Raw genomic sequence first — 20742 nt, 5'->3', positions numbered from 1 at the left:
GGTAGTGGAGCTGTAGCTCAAGTAGTAGAATGCTAGCCTTGAGTAAAAAAGCTCAGGGATAGCACTTAGGCCCTGGATTCAGGCCCAGGGGGGAGCTTGGTGGGCATCATATGCTCTGGGTCTTCTAGAGGCTTCTGATGTCATAGATTAACCTTGCCTACTTTTCAACTTAGTATCCATGGAGCTTTACAATGCTTGTTCTCTGTGTTCACACAGCATTACTTTGTGAGACAGCCTGGTTGCTGCCTGGATTGGGGCAGTCTTCACTGCTTGGGGCTTATTGCATGGCTGTACCACACTTTCCTCACCCAGTATTAGGAAGATAGCATCCTGGTCATTTCTAGCCTGGGGCTGTTGGAACATTCAGGTAGATAATAGAGGCTCATTTCAGTTGGGTAAAATGCTGGGTGACATGGATGGGCTGTCCCCAGATAACTCAGCAGTGTGCAGGAGCTCTTGTCTTCCCCCTCCTCACCACTGGATCCTTGGTGATGGTGTTAAATACTAGCCATTCTGAATAATGTGTGACAGTACCCTCCTTCTAGAGCTGTTTGTCTTCTCTATGGACCATTCCTGTTTCTTGCAATTGAAGATATGTCAGAACCTTTGTCCAGGGTCCTGTTGGGTACTATATCTCCCTTCTTACTAAAATAGGACACTTGATAGTGAAGGAATGGATCCCTTTGCTGTGGGCAGTGTTCTGGGCATGATGCAGCAGAGGGAGATGGTATGCCTCTACCCTGTCACATCCTTAGACTCTAGGAGCCTTAGCTTCTTCCTCCATAAAATGGGAACATGAATTCCTAGAACTTTGAGATAGATATTAAGCGAAATGATGTACCTTAGGAGTCTTACGCAATGATAGCTATGATTGTTACTGTTAATTTGTAAAATGGGAAGAAACCTCACACTAGCTAGGATGGCTCTTGTCAAAAGACAGATAATGCAGTGCCTGTAATCCTAGCTACTCAGGAGGCTGAGATCTGAGAATCCTGGTTTAAAGCCAGCCTAGGCAGGAAAATTCTGTGAGACTCTTCTCTAATTAACCACCAGAAAACTGGAAGTGGAACTGTGGCTCAAAGTGGTAAAGAACTAGCCTTGAGCAAAAAAACTTAGGGACAGTGCCCAAGCCCTGATTTCAAACCCCATGACTGACCAAAAAAAGAAAGAAAGTAAGAAGTAAAGGGGGGCGGGGAGGAAGGAAGGAGGGAAGGAAGGAAGGAAGGAAGGGAGGGAGGGAAGGAGGGAGGGATGAAGTGTTGGCATGCATGTGGACAAATTGGAACCCTTCACTGCTAATAGGAGTATAAAATGGGGTAGCCACTATGGAAACAATGTAGTAGTTCCACAAAAAAAAAGAAGAAAAGAAAATTGAAGAGATAAAATATGACTTCGCAGTTCCACTCTTATCCATATACGCTTAATATACAAGATTAATATTCATAGCATCAGTATTCCAAATAGCCCCATGTAGAAATAACCCAAATATCCATCAAATAATCAAATGGATAAACAGATGTTTATCCATGGTCTTGCCACAGAGTATTCAGCCATAAAAGAGGAATAAATTACTGACATTTGTTTATAAAAATGAATGACCTCAAAAACATGCCAAGTAAAAGAAGCCAGTCACAAAAGGTCATATATTATTATATTTATATGAAATATCCAGAATGCATTGGTGGTTGTTAGGGCCTGGAGGAGAGGAACATGGGAGTTACCGCTAATGGGGCTGGAGATTTCTTTGAGGAGGAGTGATGATGTGGATGATCATACAACTCTGTAAAGGTATTAAAAGATAATCCTCCTGTGTCTACCTCTCAAGTAGCTGAGATTACAGGTTGAACCATCATTCCAGGCCTTAAAATGTTTTTTTCATGTCAGACAGGCAATGTGCTGATGTTGTAACAATATTTGAGAGAGGCGCCATGTCATGTGATGACATCAGTACCCAATTATTGTGCTGATGAAGTGAAAAATGAAGCAAGAATATATTTTTTCTTCTTCTTTCTTCTTCTCCTTCTCCTTCTCCTTCTCCTTCTCCTTCTCCTTCTCCTTCTCCTTCTCCTTCTCCTTCTTCTTCTTCTTCTTCTTCTTCTTCTTCTTTTTTTTTTTTTTAAGCCAGTAGTGGGCCTTAAACTCAGGGTCTGGATACTGCCCCTTAGCTTTTTCGCTCAAGGTTAGTGCTCTATCACTTGAGCCACATCTCCACTTCAGCTTTTTGCTGGTTCCTCCTCCTCCTCCTCCTCCTCCTCCTCCTCCTCCTCGTCCTCCTCCTCCTCCTCCTCCTCCTCCTCCTCCTCCTCCTCGCCCTCCTCGCCCTCCTCCTCCCTTTTTAAGCCAGTAGTGGGCCTTAAGCTCAGGGTCTGGATACTGCCCCTTAGCTTTTTCGCTCAAGGTTAGTGCTCTATCACTTGAGCCACATCTCCACTTCAGCTTTTTGCTGGTTGATTGGAGATAAGAGTCTCATAGACTTTTCTGGTCATACTGGCTTTAAATGTTGATCCTCCGATCTCAGCTTCTTGAGTAGCTAGGATTATAGGCATCAGCCCTGGATGCCCTGCCAAAAGAATTTTTTTTTAATGTAAGTAAGGACCAGAGTCTTTTTGCTTGTCTTATCTTACAGATAACTTTCACTGTTAAAGTAATCTTTAAGAATTTATGGCAGCTTCCTTCTAGCACTATGGCTGTGGTACCCATCTGGTGGTTTCTTACCTATAGAGTACCACCTAACAAGCACAAGATCCTGAGTTCAAGCCCTAGTACCTCAAGAAAGAACAAAAGGGACTTATTAGTTTGTGGCATAAGTTAGTAGTTTGCCTTTGGACATAGATTATGATTTACTTAGTTGACTTAACCTTGTTCCATCACAGATGCGAAATACAATTTGTTTTTAAATTGAGTTGGTTTGCCCTGGCTTATGTTCTGGAGATGGCATCCTGATCACAGTGACTAATTTTTGAGATAAAGATACTGGTTCTGTTTACTGAGATTTCGCTGTTTTGCTTCAGTGTTCAGCATGAAATTGGCCCATGAGCACCCACGCTTAGGATGGGAAGATCTATTGAGGGTCTATTTGAATGTTCCTCATTTGAGTGAATGAGGCACCTTGGACCTGACTTTGAGTTCAAGAACCACTGCTCTGTTACTTGGTGCCTCTTGAGCAAGCACTCCTTCCCTTTGCTCAGATCTCCCATGCAACAGAGCCTGCAGTTGCTATTTTTGCCCCAACATTCCAAGTAGAACCTGTGACATAGAAGCTCAGTGCTCAGATTGTAACGGCAATATAGTCGGAAAGTGTTCCTTCCCAGATTTAGAGTGATGGACTTTGTATTGGCTTACCAACCTGAATTATAACCATTAGGTTAAAAAAAAAACTTTTTCCTCTTCTCTTTATTTTTTTCTTTTTTTAAAAATATATATGTCTTTACGTACAATTTAACAACTATACACTTTTTACAACCTTGAAAACATTTTTGTACTTGAGTGGGAAAAATACAGTATGACCAAGTCTTAACATTTTCTTCTAGGATATACATATACATATAGGCATACATCTAAACACATACATAATATCATAACCAGTTGGCACCTGTAAAATTAAAATGAGTGATACCAAAAAGGAAATATAAGTCATCCACCTCAGAAAAGTAGTGAGAGAATCCAGCAATTTCAACACAGAGTTAAGTTATTGGTAAATTCAGTAAGCAGGTAGAAAAATGCTTTAGTGTTATGTACAGTGTTGCTTAATTTGTGTCGTAGTTTGGTTTGTGAAGTGAGAAATTTAAAATCATATATGGGTATCATTGTGCTGACAAGGAGTAGAACTATGTAATTGTAAATGCAATAGTCAACAAAAATAAGAATCTTCTTTTCTGGGTTTTTGTTGCCTTACTTTCCTTGTGTAAGACTTTTGCCTTGCTACTTTGTTTAATTTCTGCAATCTCAGAGTAGAGATGCTGCTTCCTTTTTATCATTGTTCTCAGTGCAGTGTCCCTCCCCCAGCAGTTCTGCTTGGCAATGGTCTCTCAGTTTTGATATGCTGTTACTATTTTTTGTTTACTCAGTTTCCTGTTGTTTTGTTCTGTATCTTCCCTGATATATCTTTTAAGAGATCTTTTTCCCCCAGTTTCCATGTTTGAGTACATGCTAACATAGTTTTCTATAATGTTTATTTCTTACAACAGTTTTAGATTTACAGAAAACTTATGAAATGTTGTATTTGCTTCTCCCATAGTGGACAAACATAAAAGGAAATTTCTTCCTTTTTTAGACCATGTTGGCGTCATTTTACATGTCTTTGTGATCTCATTTCCTCATAAAAAGACCTTTCTTGGAAAGAAGGTTGAGTCCTCAAGCCCTGATGTTGAGTCTTCTCTATGTGCCTGTTCCATATTTGCTATTGTGGAGATCCCAAATCTCTGGTTCTTTGTCTAGTTGACACTTTCACTTATGATGTGTTAGGCTTATTCAGTGACAATAGATCTAATCAAACTTTGATTATAAGTTTAATCTCTTAGTGGTATAAATTCTTTATCTTGAAATAATAGTATTGAGCTTGTATTTATAGCAGCTTAGTAGGCATGAGTCTCATCTTGAATTTAATAAGATTTGATGCCATTTGGTGTCCTGTGGAATCCTGGTTATGCAGGACTCTGAACAGCTACATTGAGCGGCCCAAAACTCACAGACATGTGTGGGTGGCACTTCCCAGGTCCCCACATCATTCTGCTACCCATTTCAGCTTCCTTTCAGGCCTCAAACACATTGAATTCCACATTGATAATCATCAAATGTTGAAATACTGTGACTTGTCAAGTTCAGGAACGCACGCGTGCGCGCGTGTGCGTGCGTGTGTGTGTGTGTGTGTGTGTGTGTGTGTGTGTGTGTGTGTGTGTGTGTGTGTGTGTATCCTTCAGTGGATTGGTATTTATTGAACAGTTTGGTCCTAGGGAATCTGATTGTGTCTGCTCTCTCAGCATCAGAGACCAGATATGTTAGTGTTAGTAAGTTTAATAAGACTGTACTAAGGTTGATGGGATGTATGTACCATCCCCTGGGTTATTCAACGAGCCTGAATAGAAAGCAAGGTAATATACAGGGGGTGTTTCTGGTTTCTGGAACAGATAAAAAATACATTTAAACTATGGCCCCTAGCCCTGAGGAAGAGTACAATATCTCTACTTCAACAGGTCGTGGAAGGACCCTACCCAGGCTGACATGCCAGGGTGAGCAGCTGGTATAACTCAAGGATTCCTGGGATTCCAATCCCAGCCATTCTAGGAGCTGGATACACCCTGATGGCTGGCATGGTAGACCTTCTGGAACAAATGTGAGACCTACTGTCTTCAGTGGGTGGTGCTGGATAAGCCCAGACAAAAGGCGTGGAGGATCCAGCTTTGTTGATGAAAGTGTTTCCTGGAACAAACCTTGCCTCATTGGAATGCTGAGGCCAGCTCCCCTGGCTTGGTTAGGGTTGTACTTGCTGCATCAAATGACCAAAACTGGTTTAGGAAGAAAGAATTCCAGGGGCCAGCCCTGCCCAGAGGCCTGTTCCCTGTTGTATTGGTGTAGGCCTTCTCTAGTGAAGGCCTCTGTGGACAGTATATAGGCAGTATGTGCATGGAAGGGGGTTGTTAATGCTCAGTGTCTGATGTTCCCAGGCGCTCATTAGTCCAGAGACTGTACTACTGGAGCAGATAGTCAGCTCTCATTGTGAAGTATGTACATTGCTCTCTGAATAGTGGAAACAGGGTTAGGTTGCTTTTCTTTGTAATTGAAGACATTAGTAGCAGAGATACTTCCCACATGTGTATGAGCAGTGAAAACATTTAGGATTTTTGGTATATAACCTGTGAGGACTATCAGGTATTAGCCAATGATGTTGCAAGTGGAAAGAAACAGGCACTGACTTTGGGCTGATTATGGGTACCCCTTACGTGGTACCAGCTTCTTCAGCACAGAACTCACTTCCACATACCTAACCTTGAAGTTCAAGCCTTGTAGACAGTGGCAGAGATAAGAGGTGAGCCCAGATTGCTTGGCTACCCACTCTTCTAGTGTATGACTAGGAAGTGCTCAGGAAGTTGGTCCCTCCTGCCTTGTGGTTTAGCAAGGTTGGGGGTTTTCATGGCCAAGGAGGACAGGGAAAAGATTATTGTCTGAGGCTGTAGAGGACCTGTTATGAGGACCCATGTCTTCTAGCCCTACCTTGGTGTTTTGCCCATGCTGTTCCTTCCACTTAGAACTCCTTTCCATTCTCTTAGGCTCTGAGCAGTTGTTTGTGTTTCCTCCTCTGCACCGGGCTCAGGATCAAGGCTGTAACTCTTCCAGCATATACTTAGAGATTTTTCAACCTAGCCAGTTCACTTCTCCTTAGGCAACCTGGTGGTTTCCTGCTCCTGGAAAGTCACCATATTGGTGCCAAACAGCACTAGTATCATCAGATCAGTGTTGCACACTATAGCCTAGAACTCCTAGACTCAAATGATTCTCTGGTCTTAGCCTCTTGAATAGCTGGGATTATAGGCTCACACTATTGCCCAACAATTTAAAGCTTTTCTTTTCTCTTTCTTCCTTTTCTTGGTGGAGGGGAGGCACAATATTGGACTTATAACCATAGGACATAACACTTGAAAGTTCCTCCAGGCTGGTAAGGACACCCAGATGACAATAGGGAGCTTAGCAGGTGTTCCAAGTTGTGAGATGAAGAGAAGTGTTCAGAACAGCAAACCACAGCTCATAGACCAGCTTGGTTTTACAATAAATTTGGTTGCAATACCACCATTCAGTAGTCTGTGATGTCCCAAAATCCTGCTTCTGCTTCTGGCCCTCAACCTTTGTTCTGAATGATGAGAACTTGAACATCTGATATGAGCTGGAGCCTGGATGTTGGCTAGCTCCCGAAGCCACCTGGCCTCCCATCCCCTATGCTTGCCTTCACTCTGGGGTTATGGGAGGTAGACTCAACATATTTATGCTGGTTCAGGGGACAAGAACCATGGCCATGTCCTGAGTTTGATGTATGCTGACTATGGAGGAGAAGTTTCCTTTGGGCCACCAGGAAGGAGAAGAGTACAAAGAATGACTGACTAAATTTGTATTGTTGGGGGCTATATGAGGCTAGTGGGGTGAGAGGCCACTCAAACTCTGGTAAATTAAGTGTTAAGTAAAACTTGACAACCACAGACTTAGGTTGAAGGTCTTTTTAACTCAGGTTTCAGATGAGGAAATTGAGGAACACCACGATGTGCTTCCTAGAGCCTGTCCCACTCCTGCCATTTGTCTCCCAGGAGTGAGGGTTGGGGACACTGAGCTCATCTCTTAGATGTAGCCCAAAGACTCTGTTCTCATGGCCCCCTAATACTGTACCATCCCACAGCACCCCCAGATTGTACAGTGTTTTCAAGACTGATTTCTGTTGTGCCTCCATTTCTCCATATGCAAAGTCAGTGCATTGCAGAGTCCCCTCCCCATTGACCTATGGAGCTTTAAAACTGGCTACCACATATACTGTGTTCTATGCTGCAGTTGCATGATGGATCCTACAGGTCACTGGTACTGCCGTTATTTAGCAAGAAAGTCACCTGCCTACCTGTATTTACCCTTAGGGAGAACAAGGAAGAGCCAGCCAGATCCTGGACTGTCCTGAGAAGGACCCATCACTTCCTTTCCTCATGAGACTTTTGTAGTGAGACTTAGACCTTGAGCGAGCAAGGATGAGGTGACTCCAGACCTAGTGTGCTGTGTTTGGAGACCTATAGGTGGTCACTCTGCAGTTAAGACAGGCAATGACAGAAAGGAGATACTTGCCTGCTCCTAGATATGCCCTACCTGCCTGATGTATGCTACCAGACTTAACACCCTGTCCCCCCACTTCATCTTCCCAGGGTTCTTTCCTTCCTACTCAGGCCCTTCTATCATCTTCCAACCCTCACCTCTCTCTACTGCCCTTAAAGAGACTCCTGATGCTTTTGAATTCCAGGACCTCCTTTCTCCCCATCCCCTCCTATATTTGCTCATGCTGTTCTCTGGAGCCTCTGTGATTTCTTCTCTTGCCCTGGAGCTTGCATGCACATGCCCTATTCCCCACTCCCCACTCCTATACTACATTTGACAGACCAGCCTGGACCCCATAGCCTGTTCAGAGGCCACATCCATAAGGGAGGACCCAAACTTCCTAGTCATGTTTGGTCCTTGCTCCCTAGAGGCATAGATGCCTTATGTCCACATGAGTGTGGCTGACATTGAAGCCAATGTAACGGGCTGTCTGTTGGTCAGACGCAAACATAGGCCAGGCTCCCTCTTGAAGGCGCCTAGTTGACTGAGATCTCATGCCTGGGCTTTTCCAGCCCTGTTGGATCTTGCTGAGCCTGGGCAGCTTGAGAGCAGAAGGCAGGGTGTGGCCTGGAGCCTGTGTCAAAAACAGCATCTGCCTGCATCTGCCCCTAGGAGACCAGGGTGTAGCCTCTTCCTCCCGGCCAGATGAAGAGGGTGGGAGCTTGAGTCTTCCTGTCCTTCTTCCCTAGAGTATCCCACTCTGAACCCTAACAGCAGGGTAATCAAAAAATCTGCAAACATGGGCCCACAGCTAGTGATTCCACAAATCAGACCAAAGCTCCCCTTCCTAGAGCAGCAGCTCAGAAGGGAATAGGAGGGAACAACCTGTTAGCTGGAAAGAAAGTTAGAGGGAATGATGTCAGATATCCTAGAGAAGACAGGTTTTGAAATGGACTCATGAGGTAGGGTTGAGGGTGTTTCGGTCAGAAGAAAGAAATGTGACAGAACGTGTCTCCACCTATTTGAACCCTAGCCTCCTCGCTAATGACATCCTTGCCTCATCTGTTCACACTGTCCAGTGTGAGTGTGACGCTTCAGAACTATCAGAGTTGCTTTTTTAGTGAAATATAATATAGGATATGCTCATGAGACCATCAATATGTACCAATGGGGCTGGGAAGGTAGCTCAGTGGTACAGTGCTTGCCTAGCACCACATCAATAGAAAATGCCGGAAGTGGCACTGTGGCTCAAGTAGTAGAGCGCTAGCCTTGAGATGAAGAGTTGAGGAATGGAGCCCAGGCTCAGAGTTCAGGCCCCCTGACCGACAAAAAAAAAAAACAAAACAAAAAAAACATGTACCTCACCTCCCTTGTTTCCTCCCCATTTGTAGTCCTTTCCCATTCACCACCTCCACAATATAAATCAGTTTGCACTTTTTTGAGTTTTATAGTGATGGAATCATATCATATATACCCTTTTCATTTGGCTTTGCACTAGGTGATTTTGATGTTACTTATAAATAGCTGATTTCTTTTTACTGTGAGTAGTAATTTATTATACAGATGTACTGTTGGCTTTTATAAATTCATTTTCCTGCTGATTATTCAGTTGTGTTTTTTTTTGAGAGAAAGTCTTAGTATGTAGGCTGTCCACAAACTCACTATACAGTGAAATATACATTCTTTTTTTTTTTTTTTTTTTTGTCGGTCGTGGGGCTTGAACTCTGGGCCTGGACGCTGTCCCTCAGCTCTTCAGCTCAAGGCGAGCGCTCTACCACTTGAGCTACAGCGCCACTTCCGGTTTTCTGGTGGTTTATTGGAGATAGGAGTCTCACAGTCTCTCCTGCCCGGGCTGGCTTTGAACCGCGATCCTCAGATCTCAGCCTCCTGAGTAGCTAGGATTACAGGCGTGAGCCACCGGCGCCCGGCTTGAAATATACATTCTTGTGCAAGTGTTTTTATATAATATGTTTTCATTTGTCTTGGATAAGAACCAAAGAATAGATAACTATATATCTATATATCTATATATTTGATATAGTTGAACCTTTGTACCTTGAGTTGTGCATTTGGGGAGTCAAGCAAGCATAAACTAAGAATATTTGAAAAAAAATTCCAGCAAGTTTTTCTTGCTATTCCCACAGAAGTGAAGAACCATTCTTCTGCCAAAGGCCATTTGAATATTTTATATTTAGACTGAGGGCCATATAAAATGATCAATATGGATATGGATCATTATGGCTGCTGGCAGCCAGAGAAGCATATAAGCCTGTTCTGTCTTGTACCAAATGATTTCTAGGGTCTTGTAAAATGTTCCACCCATGCAATAACTACTTACATAGTACTTACATTATATTCGGCGCTAAAAGTTATGGAGTAGAGATTTAATTTATAACATTCTAATAGGTAATATATTGGTATCTCATTGTGCTTGTAATTTATATTTCTCTAATGACTAATGTGTTAAATATCTATTCATGAGATATTTTCCTATGTGTGTACATATTCTAGGTGAATTTTTTGCCTACTTTTACACATTTGATTTTTTTTTTTGTCAGTTTTCACATTTAATGGGAGGCATGGGTGGATCAAAGTTCTTTTTATTGTTGAGGTTTGAACTCACGACCTTGTGCTTAGCTCGGCAAGAGCTCCACCACTTGCCGTGAACTTCCAGCCCTTTCTGCTTTTAGGTTATTTTTCAGATAAAATCTTGCTTTTTCCTTGGAGAGGCCTTGGACTGAAATCCTCCTACTTTATGGCCTCCCACAGATAACTGGGATGCTGGACATTTACCATCATGTGAGATGGGGTTTCCCTAATAATTTTACCTGGCTGGCCTTAAACTTCAATCTTCCTACTCTCTACCTCCCATGTAACTAGGCTTTCAAATATGAGCAACTGTGTCCACAAATTTGTTTTTCAGAAAAAGTGTGTTTTTGTTCTTGTTTTTTGCCAGTCCTGGCAAAAAGTCCTGGGTCTTGAACTCAGGGCCTGGGCACTGTTCCTCAGCCTCTTTGTGCTCAAGAGTAGTGCTTTACCACTTAAATTACTGTGCCACTTCCACCTTTTTTGAGTAGTTTATTGGAGATAAGAGTCTTATAGGGACTTTTGTGCTCAGGCTGGCTTTGCACAGCTATCCTCAGATCTCAGCCTCATACATAGCTAGGATTATAAGTAGGAGTCACTCACACCCGGCTTCAGAAAGAGTTTTGCTATGTTACTTAGGCTGCTCTTAAAGTCCTGGGCCCAAATGATCCTCCAGCCTTAACCTTCTGTGTACTGGGGACTACAAGTATGCACTACCTTGCTTGGCTTTGAAGCATACTTTTTGCTTATAGATGTTCATTTATTTGAACATTATTTGTTAGAAGATAAGTTATTTCCTACCAAGTTGCTTTTGCTCTAGATCATTTGACTATACCAAGGATCTACATCTGGATTCATGATTCTGTTCAAGTCTGTTTCACTATCATGATGTAATAGTATATATTTTGATTACTGCACCATTATAATAAGTCCTATATTTTCAAAATCATCTGGTTTATTATAGATCCCTTGAATAATTTCCACTTTATCATGATGCCTTATCCTTCTTACATATTGGTAGATTGCATTTAACAAAATTTTATGAAGATATTTGCATCCATGAGAAATATTAGTTCATGAGATTTGGGTCATAGAATAATGAGTTTCATAAAATGATTCCATACTCTTTAGTTTTCTAAAAGTTCATATGGAATTGAACTTATTTCCTCTTTAAATATTAGGAAGGATTTGCCAGTGAATCATCTGAGTCCTGATGTTTAACATTAATTGCTTTAATAGAAGAATATTTAGGTTGTTTATTTCTGCTTCCGTGGGTTCTGGTAGTTTCTGTCCTTAAGAGGAGTTTACCATTTTCTCTTAATTTCTGTAGAAGCTGTAGTGCTACTTCTTCTTTTAGCTGATTCTGGTAAGTTGTCTTCTTTACCCATACCCATTATTCTAATACAAGTTTATCAGTTTGATTGGTCTTTTCATAAATCTTGCTTTTGTTTTTTTCCAGCTCAGGTACTTGTACTTGCTCAATTTTTGTACTCATGACTGGCTTCTGCCATACTTCCAGCTTGGCTTTTTGCTGGTTATTTTGGAGATGGAGTCTTTTGGACTTTGGGCTGGCCTCAAATCACAGTCTTCCAAGTCTCAGCCCCCTAGTAGTGAGCGAGGATTGCAGGCATGAGCCACTGGTGTCATGCTCATTTCTTCTATTTTTGTTGTTTTTATTTTTATTTTTATTCAGTGCTGGGAAATAATCCTGGAACCTGACATATATAGGCATGTGGTTTTTTTGGAGCTACATGATTTTTTTTAAAGTAAGTAAAATATAGAGCATAAATCAGAAATGTGAATTTTCACAAGCTGAACACATCCATGTAATTAGCACCCAGATCAAGAATGAGAATCTCACAGACCCTAGAAGCTTTCATAGGGGTCTCCAAGGCACTTGCCCTGTCAGCATAAATTAACTTTACCTACTCTTAGAACCTAATACGTACACGGAGTCACAGTGTGTACGGGTATGTGTTTCATCTCTTTCATATAACAATATTCATTGTTCATTTCTGCATAGTATTCTCTTGTGTAAATAAGTCACAATGTATTGACACACCCTCTGTTGATAGATCTTAGAGCCTTTCTAGTTTGGACTTTTTCTCAGTAATGTTCTTAGAAATGTGCCTTTTCTTGTATCCTCCCCAGCACATTTCTAAGAGTGGCAATGCCGTGTTGGAGAACAAGTACATGTTTAGCTTTAGTAGGTAATGATCCCCTAAGTATCAATTCCAATTCTATACCAGAGTGGAAAGGGTCCTGGGATTTTAGAGGGAGTGACAGACCGTCCTAGTACATCTTTCATGATACTAGGTTGAGCAACCAGACACCACCAGCCTGGGCCCATGGTACCTGGACTAGGTTTTGAAGATGGAAACTGATAACTTATTCATTAGACTTCTTTTCAAAACAAGCATTTAGTACTATTGTTATCCTAAGTACTTTGTTTTTGACATGCTATAAATTCTCATGTACATTTTTTTTATTCAAAGTATTTTCATTTGACACATGGGTTACTTAGAAGTGGGTTTAGTTGTTAGATCTATTTGGGGATTTTCCAGAGATCCTACCATTAATATGAATATTCACTTGTCCTAGCATTATTGGTTGAAAAACTATTCTTTTATCATTGAATTATTTTTGTACTCTTGTCAAGAATCAGTTGACCATATACAGGGTTTATAGTTGCTCATCTCTGTCTGTTCTTGTGGTAGTACCATACTGTACCGTACTGTAATCATATTTTACTATGCTTTGAAATTGGAAATTTTGAGCCCTTTTGCTTTGTGCTAGTGCTTTACCACTTGAGCCTACTCTACTCTGGGTTTTTTTGGTAGTTAATTGGAGATAAGAGTCACAGATTTTCCTGCCCTGGCTGACTTTGAACCATGATTCTAAGATCTCAGCCTCCTGAATAGGTAGGATTACAAGCTTAAACAATTGGTACCTGGCAGGTCTTTGGAATTATGATAGAGGTTGCTGAAATTAATTATTTTGGTTTGGATTGGGTTTGTTGTTGTTGTTGTTTGTGCTGGTATGAGAGCTTGAACTTAGAGTCTTGTACTCTTGTTTAGCTTCCTTTGTTCAAGGCTGGTGCTCTGCCATTTGGGCCATACCTCCAGTTCTAGCTTTTTGCTGGCTAACTAGAATAAGAGTCTCTTGGATTTGTCTGCCCAAGATGTCTTCAAATCTTGATTTTTAGGCCTCAGCCTACTGAGTAGCTAGGATTACAGGCCTTAGCAACCCTAGGTCTGGCTTTGAGATTTGTTTGTACGTTTGTTTCAGACAGTTTCACTATGTAGTTGGCCTGGAATTCACCGTGTAGCTTAGGTTGGCCTTGAACTCATGATATTTCTGGCTGAGCTTTCCAAGTACTAGGCTTTCAGATGTTTATCACCACACCAGACTTGAAATTAATTGTAAGTTTAATGGAACTTAAGAACAAGTCTTCTGGAAGTAGCACTGTGGCTCAAGTGATAGAACACTTGCCTTCAGCTGAAGAGCCCTAGGCCCAGAGTTCTCCCCACAACTGACAAAAAAAAGAACAAATCTTCTATATTTAACCCACATATCACCTAGTTAATCTTTTTTAGAGCTTTTAATTTTCCCTATAGATTTAGATTTCTATATGGTACCATTTTTCATCTGTGTGAGGGAGTTTATATAATATACTTTGAAATACAGGTGTGCTGTTGATAAATTCCTTCAGCTTTTGTTTTTTTGTTTGTTTGGTTTTTGCCAGTCCTGGAGCTTGAACCAGGGCCTGGGCACTTTCCTTGAGCTTCTCTGTGCTCAAGGCTAGCACTCTCCCACTTGAGCCACAACGCCACTACCGGCTTTTTCTGTGTATGTGGTACTGAGGAATTGAACCCAGGGCTTCATGCATGCTAGGCAAGCACTCTACCACTAAGCTACATTCCCAGCCCCTCCTTCAGCTTTTGTGTGTCTAAAATCTTTATCGCACCTTATTTTACCTCTTTTTCTGATAATTGTTTGGGTTTGAAGATGTTGTTGTCTTCTGGCTTAGCAGGTAGATCTGCCATCATCCTTATCTGTGCTCCTCTGTAAGTCCTGTATCCTTTTTCCTCTGGCTGATTTTAGTAGTATTTTTAATTTTTTAAATTGTTATTGTAAAGGGTACTGTTCTGAGTGTTACAGTTGTGTAAGTCAAGTAATGAGTACATTGCTTTTTGGACAGTGATGCCCCTTTCCTGGCTCTCTCCCAGTTTTTCCTTCCTATCCTCTTTTTTTTGGGGGGGGGGGGTTTGGTCGTGGGGCCTGAACTCTGGGCCTGGGCGCTGTCCCTCAGCTCTTCAGCTCAAGGCTAGCACTCTACCACTTGAGCCACAGTGCCACTTCAGCTTTTTTCTTTTTGCTTACGGGGTGCTGAGGAATCGAACCCAGGGCCTCATGCATGCAAGGCAAGCGCTCTACCACTGAGCCACCTTCCCAGCCCCTCCTATCCTCATCCACAAGGTTCATAGTTCATTTTCAACATCCTGTCTAATGAATACCACTGCTGCATTTGTTCACCGTGGTTTTAGTAGTTTTGTTGCATTGCTAAGTTTAAATGATTTTATCTTATGCTGTGGCATAGCTGCCTTTATATTTTTTGTGCTTTGTGTGCCTTTATATTTTTGTGCTGCTAGTATTTGTGAATTTATAGTTCACCAAAATTAGAAACTTTTTCAGCCCTTTTTTCCTCAAATATTTTTTCTGTCTTCCCTTCTTTGTAACCTGAAGGGATTCCAGTTCCCCATAAGTAAGGCTCCTTGGAATGGTTCCACACTTCACTGAGGAATGCTCTGTCTAGCTTATTGGATTTTGTTTGAGCTATTTTTCTCTGTATTTCATTGGAGCAGTTTGCTCTGTTTCGGAATGGACTTATCTACTACACAGTGTGTCTACTGTTATTTCCTACCTTTCATTTCCAGGAGTTCCATTTGGGTCTTTAATATATTCTATCTTTGCTTAGCACATCTGACCTCCTCTCTGTCCCTAACTAGTAGGATTCAGTACTGGTATTTGACTTCTTGCTCCTGTGGGTATGTCAGCTCTGGGTGCTGTCCATTGATGTTTTCCTTCTCAAAGCCATTCATTGGGGGCTCTTAACCTACGAAATGTTTTTGCTTTCCTGCCTGTGTACTTGAGCTTTGTCCTGGAATGTAGTGACTAGGAAATGGGTTAATGCTTTCAGAGTGTCTATGCATTATTCTGCCATACCTATACAGTGTGTAATCCAGGCTGATTTTTCCAGTCCCTGGGAGTGCTCCCTCTGCTGTGTGTGAATCAAGACAACACCCCCACCCCCACCCCCACATACACACCCCAGAGACTGGTAAAGATTGTTCTCACTGCCCCTCTGTGTGCTCCTTTTTATGGTTTCCTCAGCTGCACACTAACCATCCTCGGTGAAGACTTGTGCCAGGCTGCAGCTCTGCTTGCCCTTGCTGTTCTGCCTACTGTCTCCCAGCTCCTACTCCACAGACTCTACCATTGGTTTCAGTCTCCTTCAGCCAGTGCCAGTGGCCTGAAAACTGCTGCTTATTTATTATTCATGCATATTGTTGCTATCATTTTCCAGTCCTTACATTTTCACATAGGAGGTAGATTCAGTCTCTGATGATCTCTTTCCTGCTGAGGTCAACAGTCTCCATCATGGTGTGTTTGAAAATGCTGGGAGCTTGGGTGGAGAGGAGATTCAAGGGCAAGCTTGGGCTTGAACAATGTGTCACAGTGTTCAGCCTTGCACTTTGAGAAAGCGCTGAGGAAATACTTGTGTCCTCAGCTCCAGGTTTATGGTGAATCTGGAGCAGCCACAGGTGCTGGACTAGGCATCAAAGGACCTGCTTCATATTGGCCTGCAGCCTCCTACTCCCCTTTACTTGATGAGGAACTTGGGTACTACTCAGGCAAGGAGCTCTGGGTGGGTGCCAGCTCTGTGTCTCCTATGGTCAAGTGCCATGGAGATATAGGAGTTTGTGACTTGGTCCTTCTTCAAACTCTAGGATGAAGGAGAATAGAAAATACATCACAAAGTTGAGCTGATTTGAAATACAGAGTAAATGGCAGAGGACTGGGAACAGATGCTCCCATCTGGGGAGGGAGCATGGGTGTCTTAGATGTCCAGTATCCCTATTCAGTCCTAATGCCCACCCTGAGCTTTCTGCTGGTCCGTATTGTCCTGTTAGCCCATTCTGAGGGCTCCCCCACCATCACCGGACATATAGCACATGGCTCAGCCCATATGTGTGCTCTTACAGGCAGGATCTCATGTTCTCAAGGTCTACAAAGTGTGCCTGTCTTCCCTTATCTCCCCTTTGGTTGTTTTGTGGTTACTGTTTTTTGTTTGTTTGTTTGTTTGTTTGTTTTTGTTTTCCGGTCTCGGGGCTTGAACTCTGGGCCTGGGCACTGTCCCTGAGCTCTTCAGCTCAAGGCAAGCACTCTACCACTTAAGCCACAGCACCACTTCCAGCTTTCTGGTGGTTAATTGGAGATTAGAGTCTCACAGACTTTCTTGCCCGGGCTGGCTTTGAACTGCAATCCTCATATATCAGCCTCCTCAGTAGCTAGGATTATAGGCATAGCCACTGGTGCCCAGCTTATCTCCCTTTTGGGTCATCCCACCAGACCTGACTTTTTTTGGCTGGTTCCCTGTCAGGAAAGAAATGAGTCATTCTCTTATGTTTTGATTTATTGATATTCAAAAACAACTGTCTAGCTGATTAATAACATCCTTGTACAGTTGGCTTTCTATATTTCTCCAATTGTTTTCTTGGACTGAAGTCCTAAACTTAATATTAAGTAATAAATGAGTGAAAATGTTCCTCTTCTTAAGACTGAAAAAGTCCTTCTCTCTCTCTCTCTCTCTCTCTCTCTCTCTCTCTCTCTCTCTCTCTCTCTCTCTCTCTCTCTCTCTCTCTCTCTCTCCCCCCCTCTCTCTCTCTCTCTCTTTAGTGGCTTTTTTAATTGGGGAGAGGAGGGTACTGGGATTTGAATTCAGGGCCTCATACTTCCTAAGCAGGCACTCTATTACAGAGCCATACCTTCAGCCCTGTTCTTTTGCTGGTTATTTTTGAGACAGGGTCTTGCTTTCTGCCAGGTATATACTTAGAAGTCAGTCTGCCTATTTTAGACTTTCTGTCATTGCTGGGATGGAAGGCACACGATACCTCATCCAGCTTCTCTCATTTGAAATGGAGTATAAAGGACTTTTCTGCTCAGGCTAGCCTAGAACCATGTTCCTTCCATTCTCAACCTCCCAAGTAGCTAAGATTACAGGTAGGTACCCTTTCTCTTGATCTCGTTTCCTGCTGTGACATGCATCCCATAAAGAGTCAGGGAGGAAAGAAGCAGGGAAGACTCCTGCTGAAGGCCTGGCTCTTCTAGGGAAGCATGGAATGGAAGTCTAGGCCAACCAAGGTGCTAGGTCAAGGATGCAGCACAATTACTGACCTCAAGTATAAGCTGATACCCAGCACCCATTGCTTGCCACTCTCACCTTTCCCTGGGCTCAGGGCCCTGCCCCCTTGCTGCTCACTCCTTGTCTGGTACTTTCTAGGCCTGCATACTGTGCTGGCCTCTCTGGCTGATTCCTACCTCATCACTGACCCCAGGGTTAGGGTTGTTACTGCCAGCCCAGGTTTTCTCAAGAATAATTAAAGGCTATGTGAACATCAAGCAGCTGGATAGGAGGACTCCCTCACCCCCGTGTGTGGGTGGTTAGCATATCTTCCTGAGCTTGATTTTCCCAATTGGAGTTGGGAGGAAGTTAGGGCAATAAGTAGCAACTCCAGGGTTCTTCCATGTTGGCTTAGCCAGGCTCATGGTACCTTTAGACCCCAATTGGTCCTCAGGAGTTTCTCTGCTGGCCCCCAGGCTGAAGCTTGGCACTTTATCCTATATTGACATTGCTCTTGCCACAAAATACATCTCATGGTATCCTGTCCTCCATGCCCTGTCCTGGTACTGCGTACACTAAGACTAGTTTGTCTGTTATGATGAAGTGTGCTCACTTCATATGCATATTAGTGCTTGTTTATACATATGCATGCCACAGACAGTCTCCTAGATCAAAGACCCTACTCTCATTTCATGTTAGTTGTCGTCTTGGGTTTTTCTTACTCCGTGGCCTCAGGATGTGCATCTCATGAATGTCTTTTCTCAATACAGGCATTTGGACAGGCCCACACAAACCACAAGAAGGTGGCTGCAGATGGGGAGAGCCGAGAGGAGAGCCTGATCCAAGAGTCAGCCTCCAAGGAGCAGTACTATGTGCGAAAGGTGCTAGAGCTGCAGACAGAGCTGAAACAGCTGCGCAATGTCCTTACCAACACACAATCTGAGAATGAACGCCTTACATCTGTGGCTCAGGAGCTGAAGGAGGTGAGCAGGATTTGGGGGTGATGTTTGTAACTGTGACAGTACATTATGTGGCATATGTGCCTTGGGAAAATGTGCCTTGGCACCACCCCATTTGTTAGGAAATGGAAAGACTTGGAAAAAAAATAGATTAAGTGAGGTAACCCACGCCTAAAGAAACATAGGTCCCATGATTTCTGTTATTTGCAGTAACTAGTATATGTCTAGGACAAGCCAAAAAGGTCAAAAGCTCTGTACGTACATATGACCATATAAGATGTTAAGTGAAATGAACCCCAAGATAAGAACACAAGAGGTTTTTTCTTTCTTGCTGTTGTTTTTAATGTATTTATAATGTACCGTGTGATTTTTTTGTTTCTTTTGTATGTTCTTCCCCCATGGTATAACCCCTGTTTTCACTGTATTTGATGTCGGTGCCCTGCATCTTGTATATACATTTTTTTTAACTTAGGAAGAGGAAGGGAAATAACAAAATGCTGAAATAAGGACACAGGTTGACCTATTGTAACAATGAGATGTACAAGACACTATGTTGAAAACAAACTTTCAACTTTGCCCCGGGTGGGGGACCAAGGGGAGGGCTGGTAGGGGGAAAAACAAAGGAGGAAGTAATAATGCTAGATAGGAAATGTACTCATTACCTTACTCATGTAACTGTAACCCCTCTGTACAGAATTTTTACAACAAAAAATATATGCAAAAAGAATGTAGCTTGGGGAACACTTGGGCTGTGTTGGCCTCTGGCTTTATCCAGCCATTGTCTGGTCTCCTCCACAGAGGTAAAAATATGAAGCCTGCTGTGTCTAAGCTGTTAACAACTTTCTAACAATACAGGTCCATGAGCAGACTCAGATCAGGTCAGGACAATAGTCATACTTCCATAGAGCTCCAGCCTAGTGCCTACAGGATGTTCTGTCACTGCACAACACCTTACCTCAAGGATCTTTTGTTTCATTCGGTGCTTGGCCATGTTTGGCCTAGTAGGGGCATTCTTCCCCCGAGGGGAAGAATGGGGAATGTCAAGGAGAAATGAGTCCTAGTAAAGACTGAATAGGCCATGGTCCAATTTGCAGTGTGGTGACTCTCAGAACAAACAAAATCCAGAGAGAAACCTGCCAGGAGATGAGGGGGCTTAAGAAAGTCCATGGTCTTTAAGGAAGGGTGATATTCTATCACCAAGGCAAGGGTAGGAGAGTAGAAGACCCAGAGGCCCCACATGAGTTGCAGCCCTAGCTGTGGCCACCTGGCTAAGAGTTGGAGGGATGTTTTAGCTCCCACTGAGCCTGAAGGCCTAGGCAAGGCCCTGTTCTCATTACAGTCTTAGTTTTCCTGTCTGTACACTCATAGTCTCTAAGAGCCCCTGAAGGGAATACCCTGTGCTCCTTTGCCCCAATCATCTCTAGACATCTGTTCCAGCTGTAGAAGCCCCACCCTGTGCAGTGGATATTCTCACTGAGAGGTCAACAGGCCATGAGGGTGTACAGCAGTCAGGGCCCTGCAGGGCTGGTGGTTGTTGGCTCAGTACGACCTGGGGAGAGGCTTGTCCTGGAGCTGGGGAGGCAACCATGCAGCCACAATGGATGATCTCATTTCCTCCCACAAGTAAGGCTGTGATGAGGATGAGAGGAGAGGCTGTTACCCACCTCCCTGGCTGCCATCTGTCTATCTGTACCTCCCTTTCCAAAAAGGCCAGTGCAAGGTTCTCATCCATCCCTCACATTCTATCCCTTCTCTGGGCAGCCAAGAGGGCTGGATGACTCTGCTGGTCCGGAAATGAGCTCAGTCAATTAAAGACAAGCAGGTCTGAGGTTAAGGGGAAGAGATTCCTGCTGTTCCTGTTTGTGTTTCAAGAGGAAATTCTGAGTCTCTATACACAGCCTTCTTTTGTCTCCTGAAGTTCCCCACCTTGATCCCCAAGCCTGTGAAGCCCCCTCCCCACACTGCTTTCCCTCCCTTGCTACAGAGCCATGGGAACCCTACTGGGTCTGAGGT

The 20742-nt window shown here is 43.1% G+C and overlaps 1 protein-coding gene and 1 non-coding gene across 3 annotated transcripts in view; one reads left to right on the top strand and one right to left on the bottom strand.

Moving 5' to 3' along the window:
* Positions 1-20742, top strand: part of Bicd2 (BICD cargo adaptor 2) — a 50144-nt gene that overhangs the window by 14445 nt on the left and 14957 nt on the right. For both annotated transcript variants that reach the window (XM_070033281.1, XM_070033280.1), the window contains exon 2: positions 18541-18753. In XM_070033281.1, the coding sequence (XP_069889382.1) occupies positions 18541-18753 (213 nt within the window). The remainder of the gene's footprint in view (positions 1-18540; positions 18754-20742) is intronic.
* On the bottom strand, positions 1879-1983 carry LOC138834968 (small nucleolar RNA U13). Its single transcript, XR_011374313.1, has one exon. It is a non-coding gene; the product is annotated as a small nucleolar RNA U13 (small nucleolar RNA).

The sequence above is a fragment of the Dipodomys merriami genome, unplaced genomic scaffold (genome assembly GCF_024711535.1).
Source record: "Dipodomys merriami isolate MVZ:Mamm:240054 unplaced genomic scaffold, mDipMer1.0.p SCAF_22, whole genome shotgun sequence".
In the NCBI taxonomy this organism is placed as follows: Eukaryota; Metazoa; Chordata; class Mammalia; order Rodentia; family Heteromyidae; genus Dipodomys; species Dipodomys merriami.
This window is presented reverse-complemented; position numbering and strand designations above follow the sequence as displayed.